Source organism: Mastomys coucha, unplaced genomic scaffold (genome assembly GCF_008632895.1).
Source record: "Mastomys coucha isolate ucsf_1 unplaced genomic scaffold, UCSF_Mcou_1 pScaffold15, whole genome shotgun sequence".
NCBI lineage: Eukaryota > Metazoa > Chordata > Mammalia > Rodentia > Muridae > Mastomys > Mastomys coucha.
Genome location: NW_022196897.1, coordinates 153,628,532 through 153,647,558, shown reverse-complemented (window position 1 = coordinate 153,647,558; position 19,027 = coordinate 153,628,532). Strand labels below are relative to the sequence as shown.

Here is a 19,027-nt window from a genome sequence, read left to right as displayed (position 1 = left end):
TCCTCAAACTCGGGCCTGCCTCAGCCTTGAGAGTGTTGGGTCTGTATATCACCATGAGTTCTGGATTTGAGGAAGTTGTCCTGTGCCCTTCCTCTGAGTAGTTGACACCTGCTGAGCTGGGACACCTGTGTGTCACACAGAGAGTAAGTGGGTCCTTGTCCTCATCTGTGTGAGAGAATGTCACTATGTAGCCTAGCCTGGGGTACAGATGTGTACCACAAGCCTGGCTCCAAGGCCTGACCTTGCACTCGGTGGGCTGGTGCTGGTCTGAGCACATGCTCTCCCTTCCTCAACTTGTTGAGGCAGATAGATACCTCTTGGGCAGGGCTTGGGTGGTGCTGATGAGTTCTCTGACCAGATGTGTGACTTAGGCGTGCAGAGGAGACAGTGTCTGACAGAGTAATGCAGAGGTGTGGGACTCAAAGTGGAACTGTCCCAGAAGGAAGGAATGGGGCTCAGTACCTCCTTCCTGGGCTGGACTTCCAGGTCACTTTTGGTCACTGAGCTCTGTCACATTGAGCTGTAAAGATTGACAGGTGAATGGGGAATGGAGAAATGGCTCAGTGGTTAAGAGCACTGGCTGCTCTTGGAGAGGACCTAAGTTGGGTTCTCAGCACCCACAACTGCCCATAACTCCAGCTCCAGGAGATCCAACTTCCTCTTCTGGCTTCTTAGGGCACCAGGCACACATGGTACACTTACATACAAGCAGGCAAAACATTTATATACAGAAAATAAATCTTTAAAAAAAAAGATTAACAGGTTGCCATGGAATCTTCTAGAGCGGCTAATTTCTGCCTGTGATAGTCAGAGGCCTATCACATTGCTGGGCTGCCCTCAGAGCTTTTCATTGGTGAGTTCCCAGAGGACAGTGTCTCAGGCTGGCAAGAAATGAGAACTTAAGTCATTTGCCCTCTATCCATTTCTGTAGTGCTGCTTCCCAGGGCACCTTTCAGGGCTTGTCACCTTCTGAAGTTGGGGCTTCTCTCCGCCCTCAGTGCAGGCTGCTGGGCTCCCTTGAACAGCAGCTGGTCTCTCAGGATCCAGAAGTCTGCCATCAGAAATTGGGTCCAGACCCCTCTGCCACGCCCTCACAGTTTGCCAGAGCCCTGCTTTTAATCCCCAGTTCCCCAAAGATGTTTGTAGTTTAATTTTATTTGTCCATTTATCTTGGTGTTTGGGTTTTTGAGACAAGTTTTTTTGTTTGTTTGTTTGTTTGTTTTTTAATGTAGCCTTGGCTGCTGGAACTCACTCTGTAGACCTTGCTGTTTATTATTTTTGAGACAAAGTCATATTCTTTAGTTTAGGTTGGCCTGGAACTTGTGGCAATCCTCCTGCCTCAGACTCCCTTTTTATTGTTTGTTTGTTTTGTTTTGTTTTGCTTTTTTGTTTGTCTTTTTTTTTTTTTTTTTTTTTTTTTTTTTTTTTTTTTTTTTTTTTTGAGACAGGGTTTCTCTATGTAGCCCTGGCTCCCTCGAACTTAGAAATCCACCTCGAACTCAGGACATCCAGGGCTACACAGAGAAACCCTGTCTTAAAAAAACAAAAACAAAAGACTTACTTATTTATCTTATGTATATGAATACACTGTTGCTGTCTTCAGACACACCAGAAGAGGGCAGCAGATCCCATTACAGATGGTTGTGAGCCATCATGTGGTTGCTGGGAATTGAACTCAGGACCTCTGGAAGAGCAGTTGGTGCTCTTAACCGTTGAGCCATCTCTCCAGTCCCCTGCCTCAGCCTCTTAAGTGTTGTGGATACATAATGGAGCTCCCATTTTTAGTCAGGGTCTTACTGTGCAGTTCTAGCTGACCTCCAACTCAGACTCACCTGCCTCTGCCTATCAGGTGCCGCTGCAAGGATTTTGTTTGTGTTTGAGACAGGGTCTGTGTGCCTTGGCTGGCCTGCATTCAGATCTGCATGGCTTGCTGGGTCGGTTGTGTTTGAGGTTGTGTTTGAGGTTGTTTCTCACGAGCTTAGACTGACCTCTAACTTGACTTGTGAAGGAGAGGATGGCAGAAAACTCCTGGTCCTCCTGCCTCTACCTGCCAATTGCTAGGATTACAGGCACACAGTTTCATCTGACTTTTGATGGTGCTAAGCTCTGAATTCATGTCCCCGTGCTTACTCAGCAAGCACGTCACCCAGTGAGCCAGCTCCCCCTTCCGCCTGTCTAACATTTTGTTTAGAGTCATGCTGTGTGTGCCCTTGGCTAGTCTCAATCTCAGCAGCCTCCTGAGGGCTGAGGTTGCAGGTGTGTGCATACCCCAAGTCATTTCCCCACAGGTTTAATGTGGTTCTGTATTTCACAGCACTGTGTTGAATGTTTCCCTGGGATGCCATGTGAAGCTGTCAACCTGCATGTTGCTTTCTTTTCTTTTTTAGGTTGGCATGTGATTCAGCTTGTGGGGGTCAGAGGGCACCTTAGTGGGCTGGGTGTTGGTTCTTTCCCACTGTATTGTACCAGAGATGGAGCTTGGGTCATCAGACTTGGTGACAGGTGCTGTGACCCTCTAAGTCATCACACTGACACCTGCATTTCTATTGTTTTCTGTTTTATTTTTTGCTACATTTACTCTGTGTGTGTGTGTGTGTGTGTGTGTGTGTGTGTGTGTGTGTGTGAGTGAGAGAGAGAGAGAGAGAGAGAGAGGGAGAGAGAGGGAGAGAGATTGCATGTGCCACATCATAAGGCTGGGGGTTAGAACTTGTATGTGTTGGCTCTCTCCTGATGCGGGAGTTCCCAGGGTACAGGGTAGAACTCGGAGAGTCAGGCTTGGCCACCCTGGATTTCACTTCTTGCTGCCATCTGTGCCTCTAATTTTGAGCTCCTTCTCCTGTTTGAATTCATGCCCTGGGGTTCAGTAGCTCTGAGGTGCCTTAGGGCAGAAGGATTTCAGTGCTTTGTGACTGTTCCAGTGGCGGCTTCCTTGCAGTTTCTAAAGTGTGGGACACCAGTGGAACACATTGGTGAGTTTTACTCAGGAGCCCTTTCTAGAGGTGGGTCCTGTCCTCTCTGGGTGCAGTGCTTGCTTGCAGAGGCTCTGGGCTCTGGCCCAGCACAGAAGAGTCTTTTCTCTTGTGAGGTTTGGTGAGGAACCAGTTCGCCCTAGATTATAGAACAGAAGCAAGTGGATCTGGCCCACAGACAGCTCAGCTGCTGGAGAGGCAAAGACAGGAAGGTCAGAAATTGAAGGCTCGATCACTCAAGTAGAGAGGCAGTTCAAGGCCATCCTGTGAGATACTGTCTCAAAGAGATTCAGTGGTAGGGTTTTTGCCTGGTATGTGTCATGCCCTGGACAATCCCCAGTGTGGTCACCCTAAAAAACATTAAGTTTCCCTAAGATTCCTACTTTTTTTTTTTTTTTTTTTTTTTTTGGAATGGGGAAGAGCTGTTAGCCATCTGTGGCAGCGTATACCTTTAATCCCAGCCCTCGGGAAGCACAGGCAGGTGGATCTTGTGAGTTTGGGACCAGCCTGTTCTACAGAGTGCGTTCTAGGACAACCAGGGCTGCATAGAGAAACCCTGTCTTTAAAAACTAAAAATAAATGCTAAAAAGCTGAGCCAGGTGTGCTGGCATATACCTTTAGTCCCAGCATTAGGATGGCCAGAGCAGATAGATTGGAGTTCAAAGCCAGCGTGATCTATATAGCAACTTCCAGATACTGTCTCAAAAGTTAAAATAAGGCTGGGGACTGGGAATGGTTTGCTGGGGAAGGGCTCTCCTGCCAGAACTAACAGCCTGAGTTCAATCCCAGGACCCAGGTAGTGGAGAGAGCGGACTCCTCTGAGTGCCAAAGACCTGCTGTGGCACCAACACATCCAAACCCATGTACACAAAGTAAGTAAAACTTAGTCGGGCTGGCGAGATGGCTCAGCAGGTAAGAGCACTGACTGCTCTTCCGAAGGTCCTGAGTTCGGATCCCAGCAACCACATGGTGGCTCACAACCACCCATAATGAGATCGGACGCCCTCTTCTGGTGCGTCTGAAGATAGCTGCAGCAAATTACGCCGGAGTGACCGGGGCTGGCAGAGGTCCTGAGTTCAATTCCCAGCAGCCACACACATGATGGCTCACGGCCATCTGTACAGCTACAGTGTACTCATACACATAAAATGTATAAAATAAATCTTTTAAAAAAAAAAAAAAAACTTAGTCACTCTAAAGGCTGCCGAATTTTACATCCAAAACACAAAAAAAAACCCACACCTCAGATGACTGAGTGGATGGAGGATCTGCCCCAGAGCCTGATGACCTGAATCCAGTCCTCACAATCTACATGGTAGAAGAAAACCAACTCCTGGCTGTTGTCTTCTGACCTCAAGTGCTCGTGGTGCACACAAAATAAGAAATGTAACTGAAAGACAAAACCCTGAACTTGGGCCAGGGAGGTGGTTCCCGATGCAGGCATCTGCTCTGTAAACCTGGGGAAGTGGAATTGTGCTTACAAGGTTGTCCTCTGACCTCCACGCACAAAACCATCTTAACACTCAGATAACCTCAGTTGTTATCTGATGGTGTCCAGTGTTTGGTCCTAATCACCAGAGGGTTCAAAGTATGACCAGAAGATCTGCTGTTCATCCAGGACGCCACCGTGGTGTGCCAGACAGCTAGTCTGTGTGTGCTGAGGGCAAGCTGAATTGAGTTAGCTCTGTCTGAGAGGAGTGAGAGAGTAGAAAAGAGGCAGGAAACAGAAAGAGAAAGAAAGTACTGCTCTGTGGGCAGGGCTGCCAGGTCAAGGTACGTGGCTGCAGGGCCCTCCTGGCCGCTGCCGCAGAGGACTGACAAATCTTGCTCATTTTGTTTATATGCCATATGGAATTCTGCTTAAAATTTAAAATCCTCACTAAGCATTTTGATAAGATTCTCAAACCAACCTAGGTGGGCACACCTATAATGTTAGGACTTTGGAGTAGAGGTTGGTGAACTGAGGGCATCCCTTGTTATATATCTAGCTCACAGCCAGCCTGGATTATGTGACTCAGTCTTCACACACACACACACCAATAACATAATAATAAGGCTCCCTTTTAGTGACTCTAAGTATTTCCTGGGTATGTTTTCAGAAATCTGTCAGAATCTTATGAGATGGGTTTCTCAGCACACATCAGGTACCTGCTGGAGAAGGCAGTGAGCAAGGCAGATGGGCCTGCGCACTCATGGAGCCTTGCAGATGCGAGGCGAGACACACGTGTAACACGTGTGTTCAAAAGGCCTGGCCAGCTTGCTGGAGCTGAGCAAGAGACAAGAGAAGGAGTACAGGTTGGGAAGACGCTTGAACTTGCCAGTTGTTTGTGCCCTGGGAGGCCACAGAGAGCACAAAGGCTGACAAACCTCCCCCAGAAGCCTGAAGGACACCTGCCATGGTGCTGGCCAGTTGTGATGAAGGCTCAGTGGAGCAAGACCTGGCAGTACTGAGAGGCTCATGGTGCCCTACAGGGAGATGATGGTGTCCTGATCACATATGAAGGCTGGTCCTTGGAAAACAGGCAGGGGGAGTCAGGTAGGAGACACAGAGGTGGCAGGGTCCCCAGAAGTCACCAGTGAGATGGTGAGTGGGGCAAGAAAACCGCACAGAGATACAAGGAGAGATTATGGAAGGACCGAGATGGAGCCAGGAGAAGTACGGGTTGGTGCCACATCGCAAGATTAGGAGTGACTGTGTCATTTGGGGAGGAGTGCAACAGGTTCTGTTGGAAGTGTTCTGGGTGCCTGAGGCCTGTTGGCTGGTGTCTGGGAGGAAGGACGTTGTCATGAACATTGAAGTCAGCTTAGGTGAGCTGTGGCTCACATGGAAGCACTTGAACAGTGGGGTCGAGAGCTGAAGGACTGGGCTCAAAGGCCAGATTGAGTTTGGAGGCAGGAGCATGGAACTGACTGTGACATCTGGCCAGGAACTGGGGTGCAACATGTCCTGCCATGAATGACGGGGGGGGGGTGTCAAGTAGAGCCGTAGTTGAGACTCTTGAGGGGACAGCCTGTAGGGCTGTGTCTGCTGAGCTGGAGAGGGAAGGTGTGTGTCAGGAGAGGCTTGCTTCGCTCTACGTTGTACTGAGGGAGGTGCTGCACCACGGTGGCCATGTGCCATGCATCACCACAGCTTTCCAGGCTCACTCCTTCTGTAGAAGCCAAGAGTATTGTGACCTCTTCTGTACCAGGATGAGGGAAAGTCCTCAGCTCATAGCACAGCTACTGTAAACAGACTGGGGCCCAGCTCAGTGGGCACATGCCCTGGCTTCAATTTCCAGTCCTCCCCCTCCCTTACCTGCCCCCTCTCTCCTCTCCCTCTCCCTCTGACACCCAGCACCGCCTACTGTGAACCCAGTCTGGGGGGAAATTATTAAGGGCTGTTGATGTGCATGTGAAACGTGTGTGGACGTGCGTGCCATCGTGTAGAGGTCAGAGGAAAATGTGTGCAAGTCACTTCCCTCCTTCACCACACACTTCCAGGGAGAGAGCTCATGCTGCCAGCTTTGGTGGAAGGCGCCTCTCCATACTGACCTAGCTCACTGTCCCAGCCTGACCGCAGAAAATGGCGGATTCCTGAGGTCAAGTGTCATAGAAATGAGTCCCCAGAAAGATGAAGGAGTCTGTCTTAGGGCTGAAGGAAGTCTTTCAGAGAACAGGAAGTGCAGAGGCTGGAGGAAATCACCAGCCTTGATTCTCAGAGATCCCCCTGCCTCTGCCTCCTGGGTGCTGGGATTAAAGGAGTCACCACCTCCTGGCTCATTCCCAGCACTTGGCAAACAGGCAAGTGGATCTCTCGGAGTTTGAGGTCATCCTGGGCCAACATCTTGAGACTGTCTCTAATAGGGTGCAGGATAACTGGAGCCAGGGCATAGGATGGCTTCTCCTTGCTGCCTTGAGACACAGTCCCATTTAACCAGCAGCTCCATGAGTGCTGGCTCGTGGACACATAGGCACGTGCTCCTATCCCAGTTTTCTACATGGTTGTGTGGGATTTGAACTCAGGCCTTCATGCTTGCAGAGCGGGTGCTCTTACCTCTCCCAGTCCCCCCCCCTTTGTTTTTGTTTGTTTGTTTGTTTTCGAGGCAGGGTTTCTCTGTGTAGCACTGGCTGTCCTGGAACTCACTCTGTAGGCCAGGCTGGCCTCGAACTCAGAAATCCGCCTGCCTCTGCCTCCCAAATGCTGGGATTAAAGGTGTGTGCCACCACTGCCCTGCCCTCCCTTCATTTTTTATTTAACTCTGAGCGAAGTAATTGTGTTGTTTGCCTTTTGCCTGTGACGTCCAAACGTCGTGTGTACTGAAGGACGTCACGTCACTGCCGAACACTGCAGCTGGCTCTCCTGGGTGTGGCAAGTGCTAATGGCTCTGAGCCAGTGAGTCAAGTATGCTCTATGTTTTTGCTGTTCTTTTTTTTTTCCCCAATGACCACATTTGCTATTCCTTAGTATTTTCAGTCAGATGCCTCTTTGCTTGTGCGTTTGTCTTGGGGGTGACTCAGGTGGTAAGTAAGACCATGTAAGACTGAAGCCTGGGCTTTGAGCCTCAACCCCCAAGTGGGAGCTAAACAGGCAGACATGGTGGTGCATGTCTGTGACCTCAGCATTTGGAGGTGGGGACAGGATTCCTGGGGTTCACTGCCCAGCCTTCTCAGTCTATCAGTGAGTACCAGCCACTGAGAGACCCTGCCTCAAAAACTAAGGTGGACGGCTCCTGAGGAAGAGTACCCAAGGCCATGCATGTACACGCATGTGGACACAGTTCTTTTCCTTTAGCCCTGGCTGTCCTGGAACTTACTCTGTAGACCAAGCTGGCCTCAACCTCAGAGATCCTCCACCTTTGCCTCTCAAGTGCTGGGATTAAAGGCAAGTGCCATCACTGCCAGCTTCAAATACAATTTTTAAAAAAGGAGCTTTACCATTACCATAAATGGGGGTTAGGATGATGTTATTTGTCCTAAATAAATTCTGTGGTGCTAGAAATAGAAGCTGGGGTAGGTATCTGCCAGGCATGTGCTCTACCACTGAGCTGCACACCAGCAGTAATGAAGCTGCTGCTGTTGCTGCTGCTGCTGCTGCTGCTGCTGCTGCTGCTGCTGTTGTTGTTGTTGTTGTTGTTGTTGTTGTTGTTGTTGTTGGAGAGGGGAGGGTGAGACTGCCCAGCCCTGTACTGCTTCCTAGTCCAGGGAGCCACTCCCTTCTTTTTTTTTTTTTTAAGATTTATTTATTATTATAAATAAGTACTGATTTCAGACGCACCAGAAGAGGGCATCAGATCTCATTATGGATGGTTGTGAGCCACCATGTGGTTGCTGGGATTTGAACTTAGGACCTTCAGCAATTGGTGCTCTTAACTGCTGAACCATCTCACCAGCCCCCGAGCCACTCCTTTTTAAAGTTATTTTTATTTTATGTGCATTGGTGTTTTGCCTGCATGTATACCTGTGTGAAGGCACCGGATCCCCTGGAACTGGAGTTACGGACATTGTGAGCTGCCATGTGGATGCTGGCAATTGAAGCTGACCAAGTCCTCTGGAAGAGCAGCTGGTGCTCTTAATTGCTGAGCCATCTCTGCAGCCCCCAGGAAGTCAGTCATAACAGGAGCTGTGGCACTGGAGGATGAAGCACTCCATCACTGCTCACACCAAACCCTTGTTCTCACAGACACAGACCGCATGATGGAATCCTGTCTGTTGGGGCCACTGCCTGGTACTATGCACTCGTCGCCTGCCACCTAGCCACTGGTCCTTTTCAGCATCCCTCAGCACTGGGGTCACTCTGAGAATTCACTGGTCTCTCCTGGTCCTCTGCTCTCAGAGGCCTTTCTGCTGCCCTGTGTTTCCCAGTTCCTGCACACTGTTCCTTGGCACTAAGAAATGTCAGACCTAGAGACCTGCTGTCCCTTGAGCCACCCCTCAGCTGAGACCTGTTACCCCCCTGTCTTACACAGTTCATGTGCTTATGTTTATCCCACGACTCTTGGGGGGAGGGGGCTCAAGAAATATGGGCGTTGCTCCCTGCCTGTTTCCCAGTGCCTGGGCATAGCTGCCATGTGGCATAGGTGAGCTTAGTGGCCTAGGCAGAGCTTAGGTGCCAGGTGTGGATATGTGTGTGGCTGTCACGGACAGCTTGCTGGGCTTTGGGGCTGAGGCTTACAGAACAGAAAAGCCTCCTCTCGGCACTTCTGGGGACCTATGGGGACAGCGTTTCATGAGATACAATGCTTGTGTCCCTAAGGCCATCCCAGCCAGCAGCATCCCCAAGTCTCTGCAGCCTCCAAAATGTGCCATACCACGATTGTGTGATAGGAAGTGCTGTGTCCCAGGCTGCGCTTACCTTTCCTCTCAGCCAGTGCTCAGATTAAAGGGAGCAACAGCTAACTGGGCATTGGGCTGGGGTGTGTGGAGGGCTGGGGTGTGAGCACCCTCTGGCTCCCAGGAGCTCAGTGTGTGAGGCAGCCATCGGCAGCTGTGTGCATGCTGGCGATGAACAGTGCTGTCTAGCCTTACAACTCTCTCTGGATTTGCTAGAATCTTGAATTTCTTTCCATTTGTTTTAGGAGTAAAAGTCCCTCGAAATTTCCGACTGTTGGAAGAGCTGGAAGAAGGCCAGAAAGGAGTAGGCGACGGCACAGTTAGCTGGGGTCTGGAGGACGACGAGGACATGACACTTACAAGATGGACAGGCATGATAATTGGGCCTCCACGAGTAAGCGCCAACCAAGCTCGGGCTGTAACTGTCATTGTGTTAAAGTCACTGTGCCTGCCTTTCTTTCGAGCAGTGGTAGCCCTGTCAGCAGACACTCTCCAGTGCTGTTTGCTCAAGTGTCTGTTTATCTCTGACCAATTTCAGTTTATACATTTGAGCCCTTCTGGTGCCGTGCAATCCTCTTTGGTAAGCAGGTCCCTGTGGCCAGGAGGATGGGTTTACATGACATTGTAGACGGAGGCCTTTGCCATCCCCCAGCTGAGGTCAAGACAAAGTGAGCACTTGGACAGCAGCCACCTTCTCAGCTTTGCTGTGCCTTTGTGTCCTGCCTGTCACTCAGCACAGGTTCAAGTCCTGCCATCAGCTCTGCTGGGTCCAAAGGTATTTAAACCCAGGGCCAAAGAAAGGGGGCAAGCAGGCCCACAAGAGCTTTGCTTTGTGAGGTCCTGGCCATTGTGTGTTTGAGGGGACATGGTTAGCCCTCCAGAATTCTCATCCAGTGCCCACAAGGTTGTTGCCACATCCTCCTGCGTAACCACATTCCAGGTCACAGGTGGGAAGCTGACCCAGGGTGGTCACCTGGGTCACAGAACTGGGTCTATTTGCCAAGCCTGTGCTCCTCCTGCCTGCGGGTTACTGACACACCCCTGAGAAGTTGAGTGTTCACTGGCCAGCACTAAGGTGCTAGGGAGTTTATTACTAGGTACAGGAGAGAATACAGGAAGAAGGAAAGACCCTTCGAGGGGACACTCCTGGAGATGAGCCTGAATGTGGCTGGACCTGTCTAGTGTGCTGTGCCTGAGGTGACACTTCCGCAAGGCACAGTGGAACTAGGAGAGCAGACACCTCCCTCTGGCTCATTAGCATTCAGACACTTAAAGGTCACCTTCCAGGATCATGGAGCGGCCTCGCACTTGACTCCTGCTTCCTAAGTCATGTCTGCAACTCTGATGCCAGGTGCAGGTTAAAGTATGCATTCCCCATTTCCTCCTCCTGTGACAGCAGTGTGCTGGGTCTCTAGAGTGCTCAGGACATACATGAGATGGCTCTGCAGATCCTTCTTCAGAGCCTCCACCCTCGAGAGAGATGTTCTCCTTAGAGATATTGAGAGCCAGTCACTATATTAAGAGACTCTTGAAAATCTAACAACACCATGAGTATTGCATATAATTCAGATTTTTGAACTGACTTATAGGGACTCTCAGCCACCTTCCTTATATCTTCTGATTTATATCCTGCCTTTCCTGATTTACTGGCATCAGTGTAAAATGTAGGGGCTCCAATTATTGGAGTTCCCTTTATTATATGAGGGAGAATCCAATTAGTTCTTTTTGTGAACTGTAGCTGCCTGCTTTTAGGGTTTCTGTTGTTAATCTCTCCCAAGAAGTCACTGCATGCTCTTTGCCAATGTTCATCTTGTGCCCATAATGAGGCAATTTCTGCGTTAGTTAAAGGTACCACAATTTCAGCCAGATCCATTCAGTCTAATTGTCGAAGTCTCATTTTTCCTCTCAGTATCAATTCAGAGACTTTCTCAAGGTAGGTTTTTAATTTCTTACTCTATGTTCTAACAATATCCATTCTAAGATATAATCTTCCCTCTGCATAAGAATTCCCATAAGGGAATGAGTAGAAGGTAAGATAACTAAGATGCAGGCTGTCTTTGGATCAATATGATCTAGAAGTGTACCCTGCAGTTTCCTTTCTACCACAGCTAACTCCTCCACAGCTAACTCCTCCTCTGCCTCAGCTGGTAGTTTCCTGGGGCTAGTTAAATCTTTATCACCTTGTAAGGTCTGAAATAAACGCTTAGCTCTGCAGTGGCCAAGCCAATATTAGGCCGCTTGATATCTCCCAGTAGCTTCTGAAAGTCATTAAGGGTCCTTAATTGGTTTCTTTTGATTTGCACCTTTTGTGGCCTAACCCTTTGCAAATTTATTTTATACCCTAGATAATTAATAGAATCCCCTTTCTGTGTTTTTTCAGGGATGATTTGCAATCCCCAGGAAGGCAAGGTTTTTTTTGTTTCATCAAACATTCTTTCCACGATACTTATATCTGGATCAGCCAATAGGATGTCATCCATATAATGATAAATAATAGGCTTGGGAAATTGTTTGCAAATTATCTCCAATGGCTGTTGTACAAAATATTGACACAAGGTAGGGCTGTATAGCATTCCTTGTGGCAGGACTTTCCAATGATATCTTTTTATTGGGCGACCTCTATTTAAGGTAGGCACTGAGAAAGCAAACCTTTCCTTATTGCATTCATGTAAAGGAATTGTGAAAAAACAAGCTTTCAGGTCAGTCACTGTGATAGGCCATTTCTTAGGCAACAAGGAAGGCAATGGGATCCCAGGCTGCAAGAAACCCGTTGGCTGAATAATCTTATTAATCGTTCTGATATCTGTCAATATTCTCCATTTGCCAGATTTTTTTTTTTAATGACAAATACTGGAGAATTCCAAGAGCTGGTAGACTCCTCTGTATGCTGAGCCTCCAGCTCCTCCTGAACTAGCTCTTCTAATGCCTGTAGTTTTTCTTTTGTCATAAACCATTGATCAGTCCCGATGGGTTGGTCAGTCAGCCGCTGTTGGTGTTTTGGCCAGCAGTGGCTCCTTGGAGCTAAAATATCAGTCTCTGTTGTATCTTGTTTATGGATAGCTTGGACAGTCTTTGATAACGTTCTCTAATTTAAAATTTTTATTAGGAGCTGACAGGTTTCCTGGCCAGACCGTGAGACTGTGGGGATATTGATTTGGGTTTTCCACTGCTGTAATAGATCTCTTCCCCATCAGTTAATGGCTGTATCAGTCAGCGTATGGCCTCAATTTTCCTACCTATCCTAAGCCCTGCTTCCATAATCTTAGCTTCTCTTTGTGTTGTAATTCTAATATTGCAGCACCTGCCTTACTTTGATTTGCTAGCTTTAATCAATTACCCTCTAGACTATGAACCTTTAGTTCTGGTGTTACTTGTCTCTTTTTTTTTGGTTTTTCGAGACAGGGTTTCTCTGTATAGCCCTGGCTGTATCTAATTACACTGTAGCTGCCTTCAGACACACCAGAAGAGGATGGTTGTGAGCCACCATGTGGTTGCTGGGATTTGAACTCGGGACCTTTGGAAGAGCAGTCTGGGCTCTTAACCACTGAGCCATCTCTCCAACCCCAGGCTCTTTTCTTTTTTTAAAGACTTGTTTATTATATCTAAGTACACTGTAGCTGTCTTCAGACACTACAGAATAGGGAGTCAGATCTTGTTACAGATAGTTGTGAGCCACCATGTGGTTGCTGGGATTTGCAATACTAGCAAATGATAAGGTGTCTATTTCCTCTAAATCCATCCCTGTCAAACCATTCAAAATAGTATCACATAAAACCAAAAAGATATTTATTGTGTTTCTCATCTTTAAGTATCAAAGGGTTATATATCTCTCATTATATCAATGAGTTACCTGGTCCAGAGCCCTTTGTACCCTCATCTCCATATTTCTTTATGCACAGGAAGGGCTGAATGTAGAATGACCCGCATGGCTGTCTGCGGTCCAGGTTTGGGTTGCAGCTGGCAGTGTGTGCTTGTGTGCTGATCTCAGGCAACCCTCAGCGTAAACTAGCAGTCAGGAGATCCAGTCTGGATGTTCTAGACATGAGGGTGGGGCGTGAAGAATACAGAGAAGTGAACACAGAAAGCTCTCTCAGGCGTAGATGCCCCTATTAGTTCACTTTGTCTGCCCAAAACCTACCTCACAGGCAGTTGTGTTCCCTACAGCTCCAAGGCAGTAAACCTACATCTCAGGTTAGTTGAGTTCAGATCAATATGTTGGGTGCCATTTTATTGTGGTAAATCTCCAACCCAAATATGCCCTAGCAATAAAAACACAACTTAATTAATATGAATACAAGCTGTGTGCCTACATTGGCCAGATCTACTCGTACACTGCCATCTTCCCTATCTCTTAGACCCTATAACGTGCGGTTCTTCTGCTCCATGCTTCTGCTCTGCTTCCCTTCCACCTCCTCTGTCTTCCTCTCACTCCCACTCCTCCGTTTTAACAACTTTCAGCTCCACCTTCCCTTTCACTACCCAATCACTGGCTCTAGCCCTTATTTTACAAATTAAGGTGAAAAGAAGGTTTATAGGAAATCACCTGAGTGCTAACTCATTCCTCGTTTGCAGCCCCTCACTGGAGAAGGGAATTAGCATTATGAATAGGCCAGAGCCATCTGCAACACTGGGTACCTCAGTGGGTAGTGCACTTGTGCCAAGCCTGGCAACCGGGGTTGAGTACACACACGAGTGAGTGAGTGTGAATGAGTGAGCGTATGAGTGAGTGTGTGCCATCCAGCTAACAAGGCCAGCACGGGGTCTGTCACTTACCATTGGGTCGTTTTCATTACACTAAAGAACTGTTGGTGGACTTCTTCCCTGACCCACCCTGAGCTTCCCTCTGGTAGAGCTGCTATGAAGCTGCTGTTTCCCCAACAGAGCTCTGTAGTGCCTGCAGTACTTTGCCCCTTGGCACTGTCAGACCGAGCTCCAACTGGGGTGTGCCTGTTTATCTTTACTCATTGGTGTAGGCATTGGGACTGACACTGAAGACTGATGCTGGCGATGGTGGAGTGTCTGTGGACCAGTCTTCGACTCTGGGAAATGTACCAGGACCGGTGTTGCCAGATGGTAGATGGTGGTAGCTGTTGGGCATTTTGAAGAGCTTGGGCTTTGCTGGCATTGTGTGCAGTGTGGTGTCCCTGTCACTGGCTCTGTCCTGTCCTTTCTCTCTCTCTCTCTCTTCTCTCTCTCTCTCTTTCTCTCTCTCTCTCTCTCTCTCTCTTTTTTCATGTGAGTACTGTCACTGTCTTCAGTAGACACACCAGAAGAGGGCATCAGATCCCATTTCAGATGGTTGTGAGTCACCATGTGGTTGCTGGGAATTGAACTCAGGACCTCTGGAAGAGCAGTCAGTGCTCTAAACCACTGAGCCATCTCTCCAGCTCCCCTGTTCTTTTTCATTGTCATTTTGCTCTACGAGCCTTTTTAGAGTCTCCCTGCAGCTCAGATTGGCCTGGAACAGCAGTTCTGCCTCAACTTCCCAAAGCTGGGGTTACTTATCTAAGCAGCCATCCCTATAGTTTTAATTAACTTAGTTCTCTGAGGTAGAAAACAAACTCATAAAAGCAACTATTTCTAGGTTCTTCATATGATTATTATTCTTTATGATTGGCTCATAAGGCATGGGCTCTGAAGCTAAAAACCTACATTTTGTTTTGTTTTGTTTTAAACTTGGGGTCTCATGTACTAAAGGCTGGTCTTGAACTCTGAACTTCCTGCTTCCGCTTCCCAAGTGTTGGGGTGTGGCCATGTGTCATCACACCTTGCTCTGACATAATTTTTTTTAATTTAAGACAAGATCTTACTTAGTCCTTCCAAGGCTGGGGCTGACTGTCATCTCAAACTGGCAGTGTGTGCAGTGTGGTGTCCCTGTCATTGGCTCTGTCCTGTCCTGTGAGATTTGCAACCTTCTACCTCCCAGGTGCAGAGATCCTCTGTGTGTGTGTGTGTGTGTGTGTGTTTCTTTATTTAGAGGCTGAAGGGGCGGCTCAGCGGTTAGAGTGCTTGCTGCTCCAGACCACCAGAGCTCTGTCCCCATCGTCCATGCTGCCCACTTCTGCCTGCAGTTCCAGCTCCAGGGCCTCTTCTGGCCTCTGTGGACATTTGTGCACAAACAAACTGACACACATAAGTAAAGTGCTCACATTTATTTGTTCATATATGTATACATATACACAGTGTGTGCCTGTGGAAGTCAGAACACTGAAGCGTCTGTTCTCCTTCCCACCCTGTGGATCCTAGGGATTGAGCTGAGGAGGGCAAGGCTTCACTTGCTGAGTCAGCTCTCTGGCCTTGACAGAGCATCTAAATAGCACCCAAGAGGCTCTGCTCTGGGATGAGCTGCACTGCTGGGGAGTGAGGTTTTGTTTGTGGTTTTTTGTTTTGTTGAGACGGGGTCTCACTGTAGTTCATGACAATCTCCCTGCCTCTGCCTCCTGAATGCCAGGGTTAAACGTGTGAGCCACTATGCCTGCTTTATAAATGTAAGGTGTGCAATGTGACCCTGCAGCCCCACTAAAGATTTACTGCAGATTGGAGGTTTGTTCTTCTTCCTCTAGTTTTTGTTTTTGGTTTGTTTGTCTTGTTTTGTTTTTTTAACATACTGCTCAAAAATACTGTATAGGGGCTGGAGAGATGGCCCAGCAGTTAAGAGCACTGACTGCTCTTCCAGAGGTCCTGAGTTCAATTTCCAGCAACCACATGGTGACTCACAGTCATCTGTAATGAGATCTGACGCCCTCTTCTGGTATGTCTGAAGACAGCTGCAGTATACTCATATACATAAAATCAATCAATCAATCTCTTTTTAAAAAGTGCTGTATGAAATAGTTTTGTGTACCAGAAGAAGGGATGTACTGTGGGATCCAGCACTCAGTGCTGATGCAGAAGAGAAAGTTCCAAACCATCCTGGCTGCAGCGACCCTGCCTTCTCCCATGCATGGGTGACTGGCATGAGGCACTGTGCACAGCTCAGGGTATGCAAACCATTCTCATGCCAAGATCTCACTGTGAACCTGCGGCCTTCTGGGGAGTGGGTTCTCAAGCATGTGCCATCAGACCTGCTACACTGATAGATAGGAGCCTGTACGTGCTGGGCAGGCATGTGAATGAGGCATGTAGGTGTGTTGGTTTGCAGTATTCTGCTCTGATGGGGATGGAACCTAGCCTCCTGTGCACACTCAGCAACACTCTGTCCTCAAGCCACACCCCAGCGCTGGCTTGCTGTGGTAGAGCCAGTCTTTTATGTATATGGCATTTTGCCTGCGTGCGTTGTTTATATACCATATGCGTGCCTGCTGTCTTCTGAGGGCGCCACATCCCCTGGGATTGGGGTTAAAGGTGGCTTTGAGCTGCTTTGTGGGCACTGGAACTGAACCATGGTCTTCCACAAGAACAGCCAGTGCTCTCAGCTGCCCTCCAGACCCCTCCCTTCCTGCCTTCCTTGTTTGTTTGTTTGTTTTGAGGTAGGGGCTCACTTTCACACTCTTACCTGGAACATTGAGCTTTGGCTTGCCTTGCCTGGGTGTTCCTGGGGGTTGTAGGTCTTTATGCACCCTGTGCTGGGGGCTGGGGGGCTAATCCTGCTTGGGAAGACCTCAGCAAATGTGAACCCACAAGCTATGAGCAGCATTCCTCCACCCAGACCCCCGGAGTTCTGAGCGTACTGGATAGATGGTAGGTGGCAGCACGGCACTCTCGAGGGGGTGGGGAGCAGGGTGTGAGTGTGGGAAGGGCATCTTTGAGAGATGGCTTATCTTGGCACGAGAAAGGTTTGCATAGACTGTTCAGAGTTTTAAAAAAGACCTTGAGACCAGTAGGTGTCGCTGTTTGCACAGGAGCAAGTGTTTTGTTGGGGAGTTTTTCTGCAGGTGAGGGTACTGCCGTCTGCCTGATAGAGAAGGATGGCCCCTTGGGGCACAGGCCCCATGTGGGAGGTCTCTGCAGTGTTGTCTTTAGACACAGTCACAGAGTGGGGTCCTTGCTGTTTGAGCCAGGACTTCAGGGCTGTGAGGTGGTTCCAGTTGGGGTGGATGTTCCATGCATGACGAGGCAGGGCCAGGTACAGTTTCTTGCTGAACATTACTGGTGCTGGTGCTGGTGTGCACCCTGGGCTTTCCTGTGTTTCTTAGCGATGGGGTGGTTTGGCTTGTTAACTGTGGGCAGAGGTCAGCAGACACCTTTGTAGTCTTTCTCTCCTACCTTGACGAGCTTGCATGACAAGCCCCTTTACCCACTGAGCCACCCCCACAGCCCTCCACAGTTGGCATTTTCATTTATTTGAGATAGGGATATACATAGCCAGACTCCTAAGGCTCAAGGTCACTATGTTCCTGTGGATGGTCTTGAACTCTTGGGGTTACGGGTGTATCACCACGCCCAGGCACAGTTGACATTTCAGAGTTGATGCTGTCCCTGATGGTCTGGTGCCTCAGCTACATGGCCTCCTGCTTCACTCACTTGATGCTGGTGGTGTCTCAGGTCGGACTCATTGACACTTCCACCCTGGTTTCCTCCTGTGTCTGTCCTTTGCTTATTTCTCTGAGGCATCCAGGGCAAATGGTCTGAGGCAACAGTGTCTCCAAATTGTTGGAGGTTGTACCTCTCTTGGGTCTTTGTAACTCATCTCTGTACTCCTTTTTTCCAGACAATATATGAAAACCGAATATACAGCCTTAAAATAGAATGTGGACCTAAGTACCCAGAAGCACCCCCATCTGTAAGATTTGTAACAAGAGTGAATATGAGTGGTGTGAGCAGTTCGAATGGAGTGGTAAGTCCCACCCTGCCCTCCTGCAGGTTATCAGGGTGCTTCTGCAGCATCGGGCAGGGCTGTCTCCATTGTGTCTTGTCACTGCAGGAGCCCTGCAAGGTCACTTTGATAAGAGTGTTTGGTGTTCATGACACCATGAGATGGAGTTGGGAAACTGAGGCGGAGGCAGAACCGTTCCCACATCTTTACCTCTGTGTCTCAGCCACTGCCCTGTGATGTCTTTAATACTGTTTGCTGTAGCCTGTCTGGCCTAGAACTCACTGTGTAACCCAGGCCGGCCTCTACCCATGCAGTCCTCTGTCTCAGCCCCTGCATTAGCATTGTCCATGGCCTTAAAGGCCTGGCCTTGGAGGGAGCAGTGTTGCCAACTGTAGCCCTCTTTAGAGCTTGGGCTTCACGCAGGCTGCCCACGCCCCAGCCGTAAATCCTCAGTCTAGGTCTTGCTTGCTAAAGGCTTGGAGGCACTGTTCTTGGATTCTTCAGAAGATGGGCCAGAGAAGTAGAAATGAGCTCTCCTGCCACTTGTCCTGTGTGTTACTGTGTTGGAGCCACCAACCCATTGGTAACCTGAGAGACCTGGGCGCTATGGCTGCTCTTGCTACCCCTCCTGTCTTTGTCAGCCCCACCCTGGGTATACACTGCAGAAAGGATAGGGCATGGGCGCCATATGCTGCCTAGTCAGGATGGACCCAGTTTGGCCAAGTTTGGTCTCCCTTTGAGCCCCTGGCTCTGCTCCTTTTCTTCATGCCCGGATCCAGGAAAGGGAGGCAGACTGTCTGCAGGAGGGCAGCTTGGCCCAGCCCGTGGGTTCATGGGCTGTGTGGGCTAGGCATACCAGCCCTGGGAGGGCGGGAAGGTTTTGCTGCTGAGTCCACAGTAATGTGCACTTTTGCCTCTGCACAGGTGGATCCGAGAGCCACAGCAGTGCTGGCAAAGTGGCAGAACTCCCACAGCATCAAAGTCATCCTGC

General features: G+C 48.9%; 1 protein-coding gene across 1 annotated transcript in view; it reads left to right on the top strand.

The window, feature by feature from the left end:
- Window positions 1-19,027, top strand: part of Ube2v1 (ubiquitin conjugating enzyme E2 V1) — a 30,226-nt gene that overhangs the window by 4,274 nt on the left and 6,925 nt on the right. Inside the window, exons 2-5 of the mRNA XM_031373283.1 lie at window positions 3,759-3,841; window positions 9,527-9,675; window positions 17,932-18,057; window positions 18,961-19,025. Of these exons, the coding sequence (XP_031229143.1) occupies window positions 9,631-9,675; window positions 17,932-18,057; window positions 18,961-19,025 (236 nt within the window). The 5' untranslated portion in view covers window positions 3,759-3,841; window positions 9,527-9,630. The remainder of the gene's footprint in view (window positions 1-3,758; window positions 3,842-9,526; window positions 9,676-17,931; window positions 18,058-18,960; window positions 19,026-19,027) is intronic.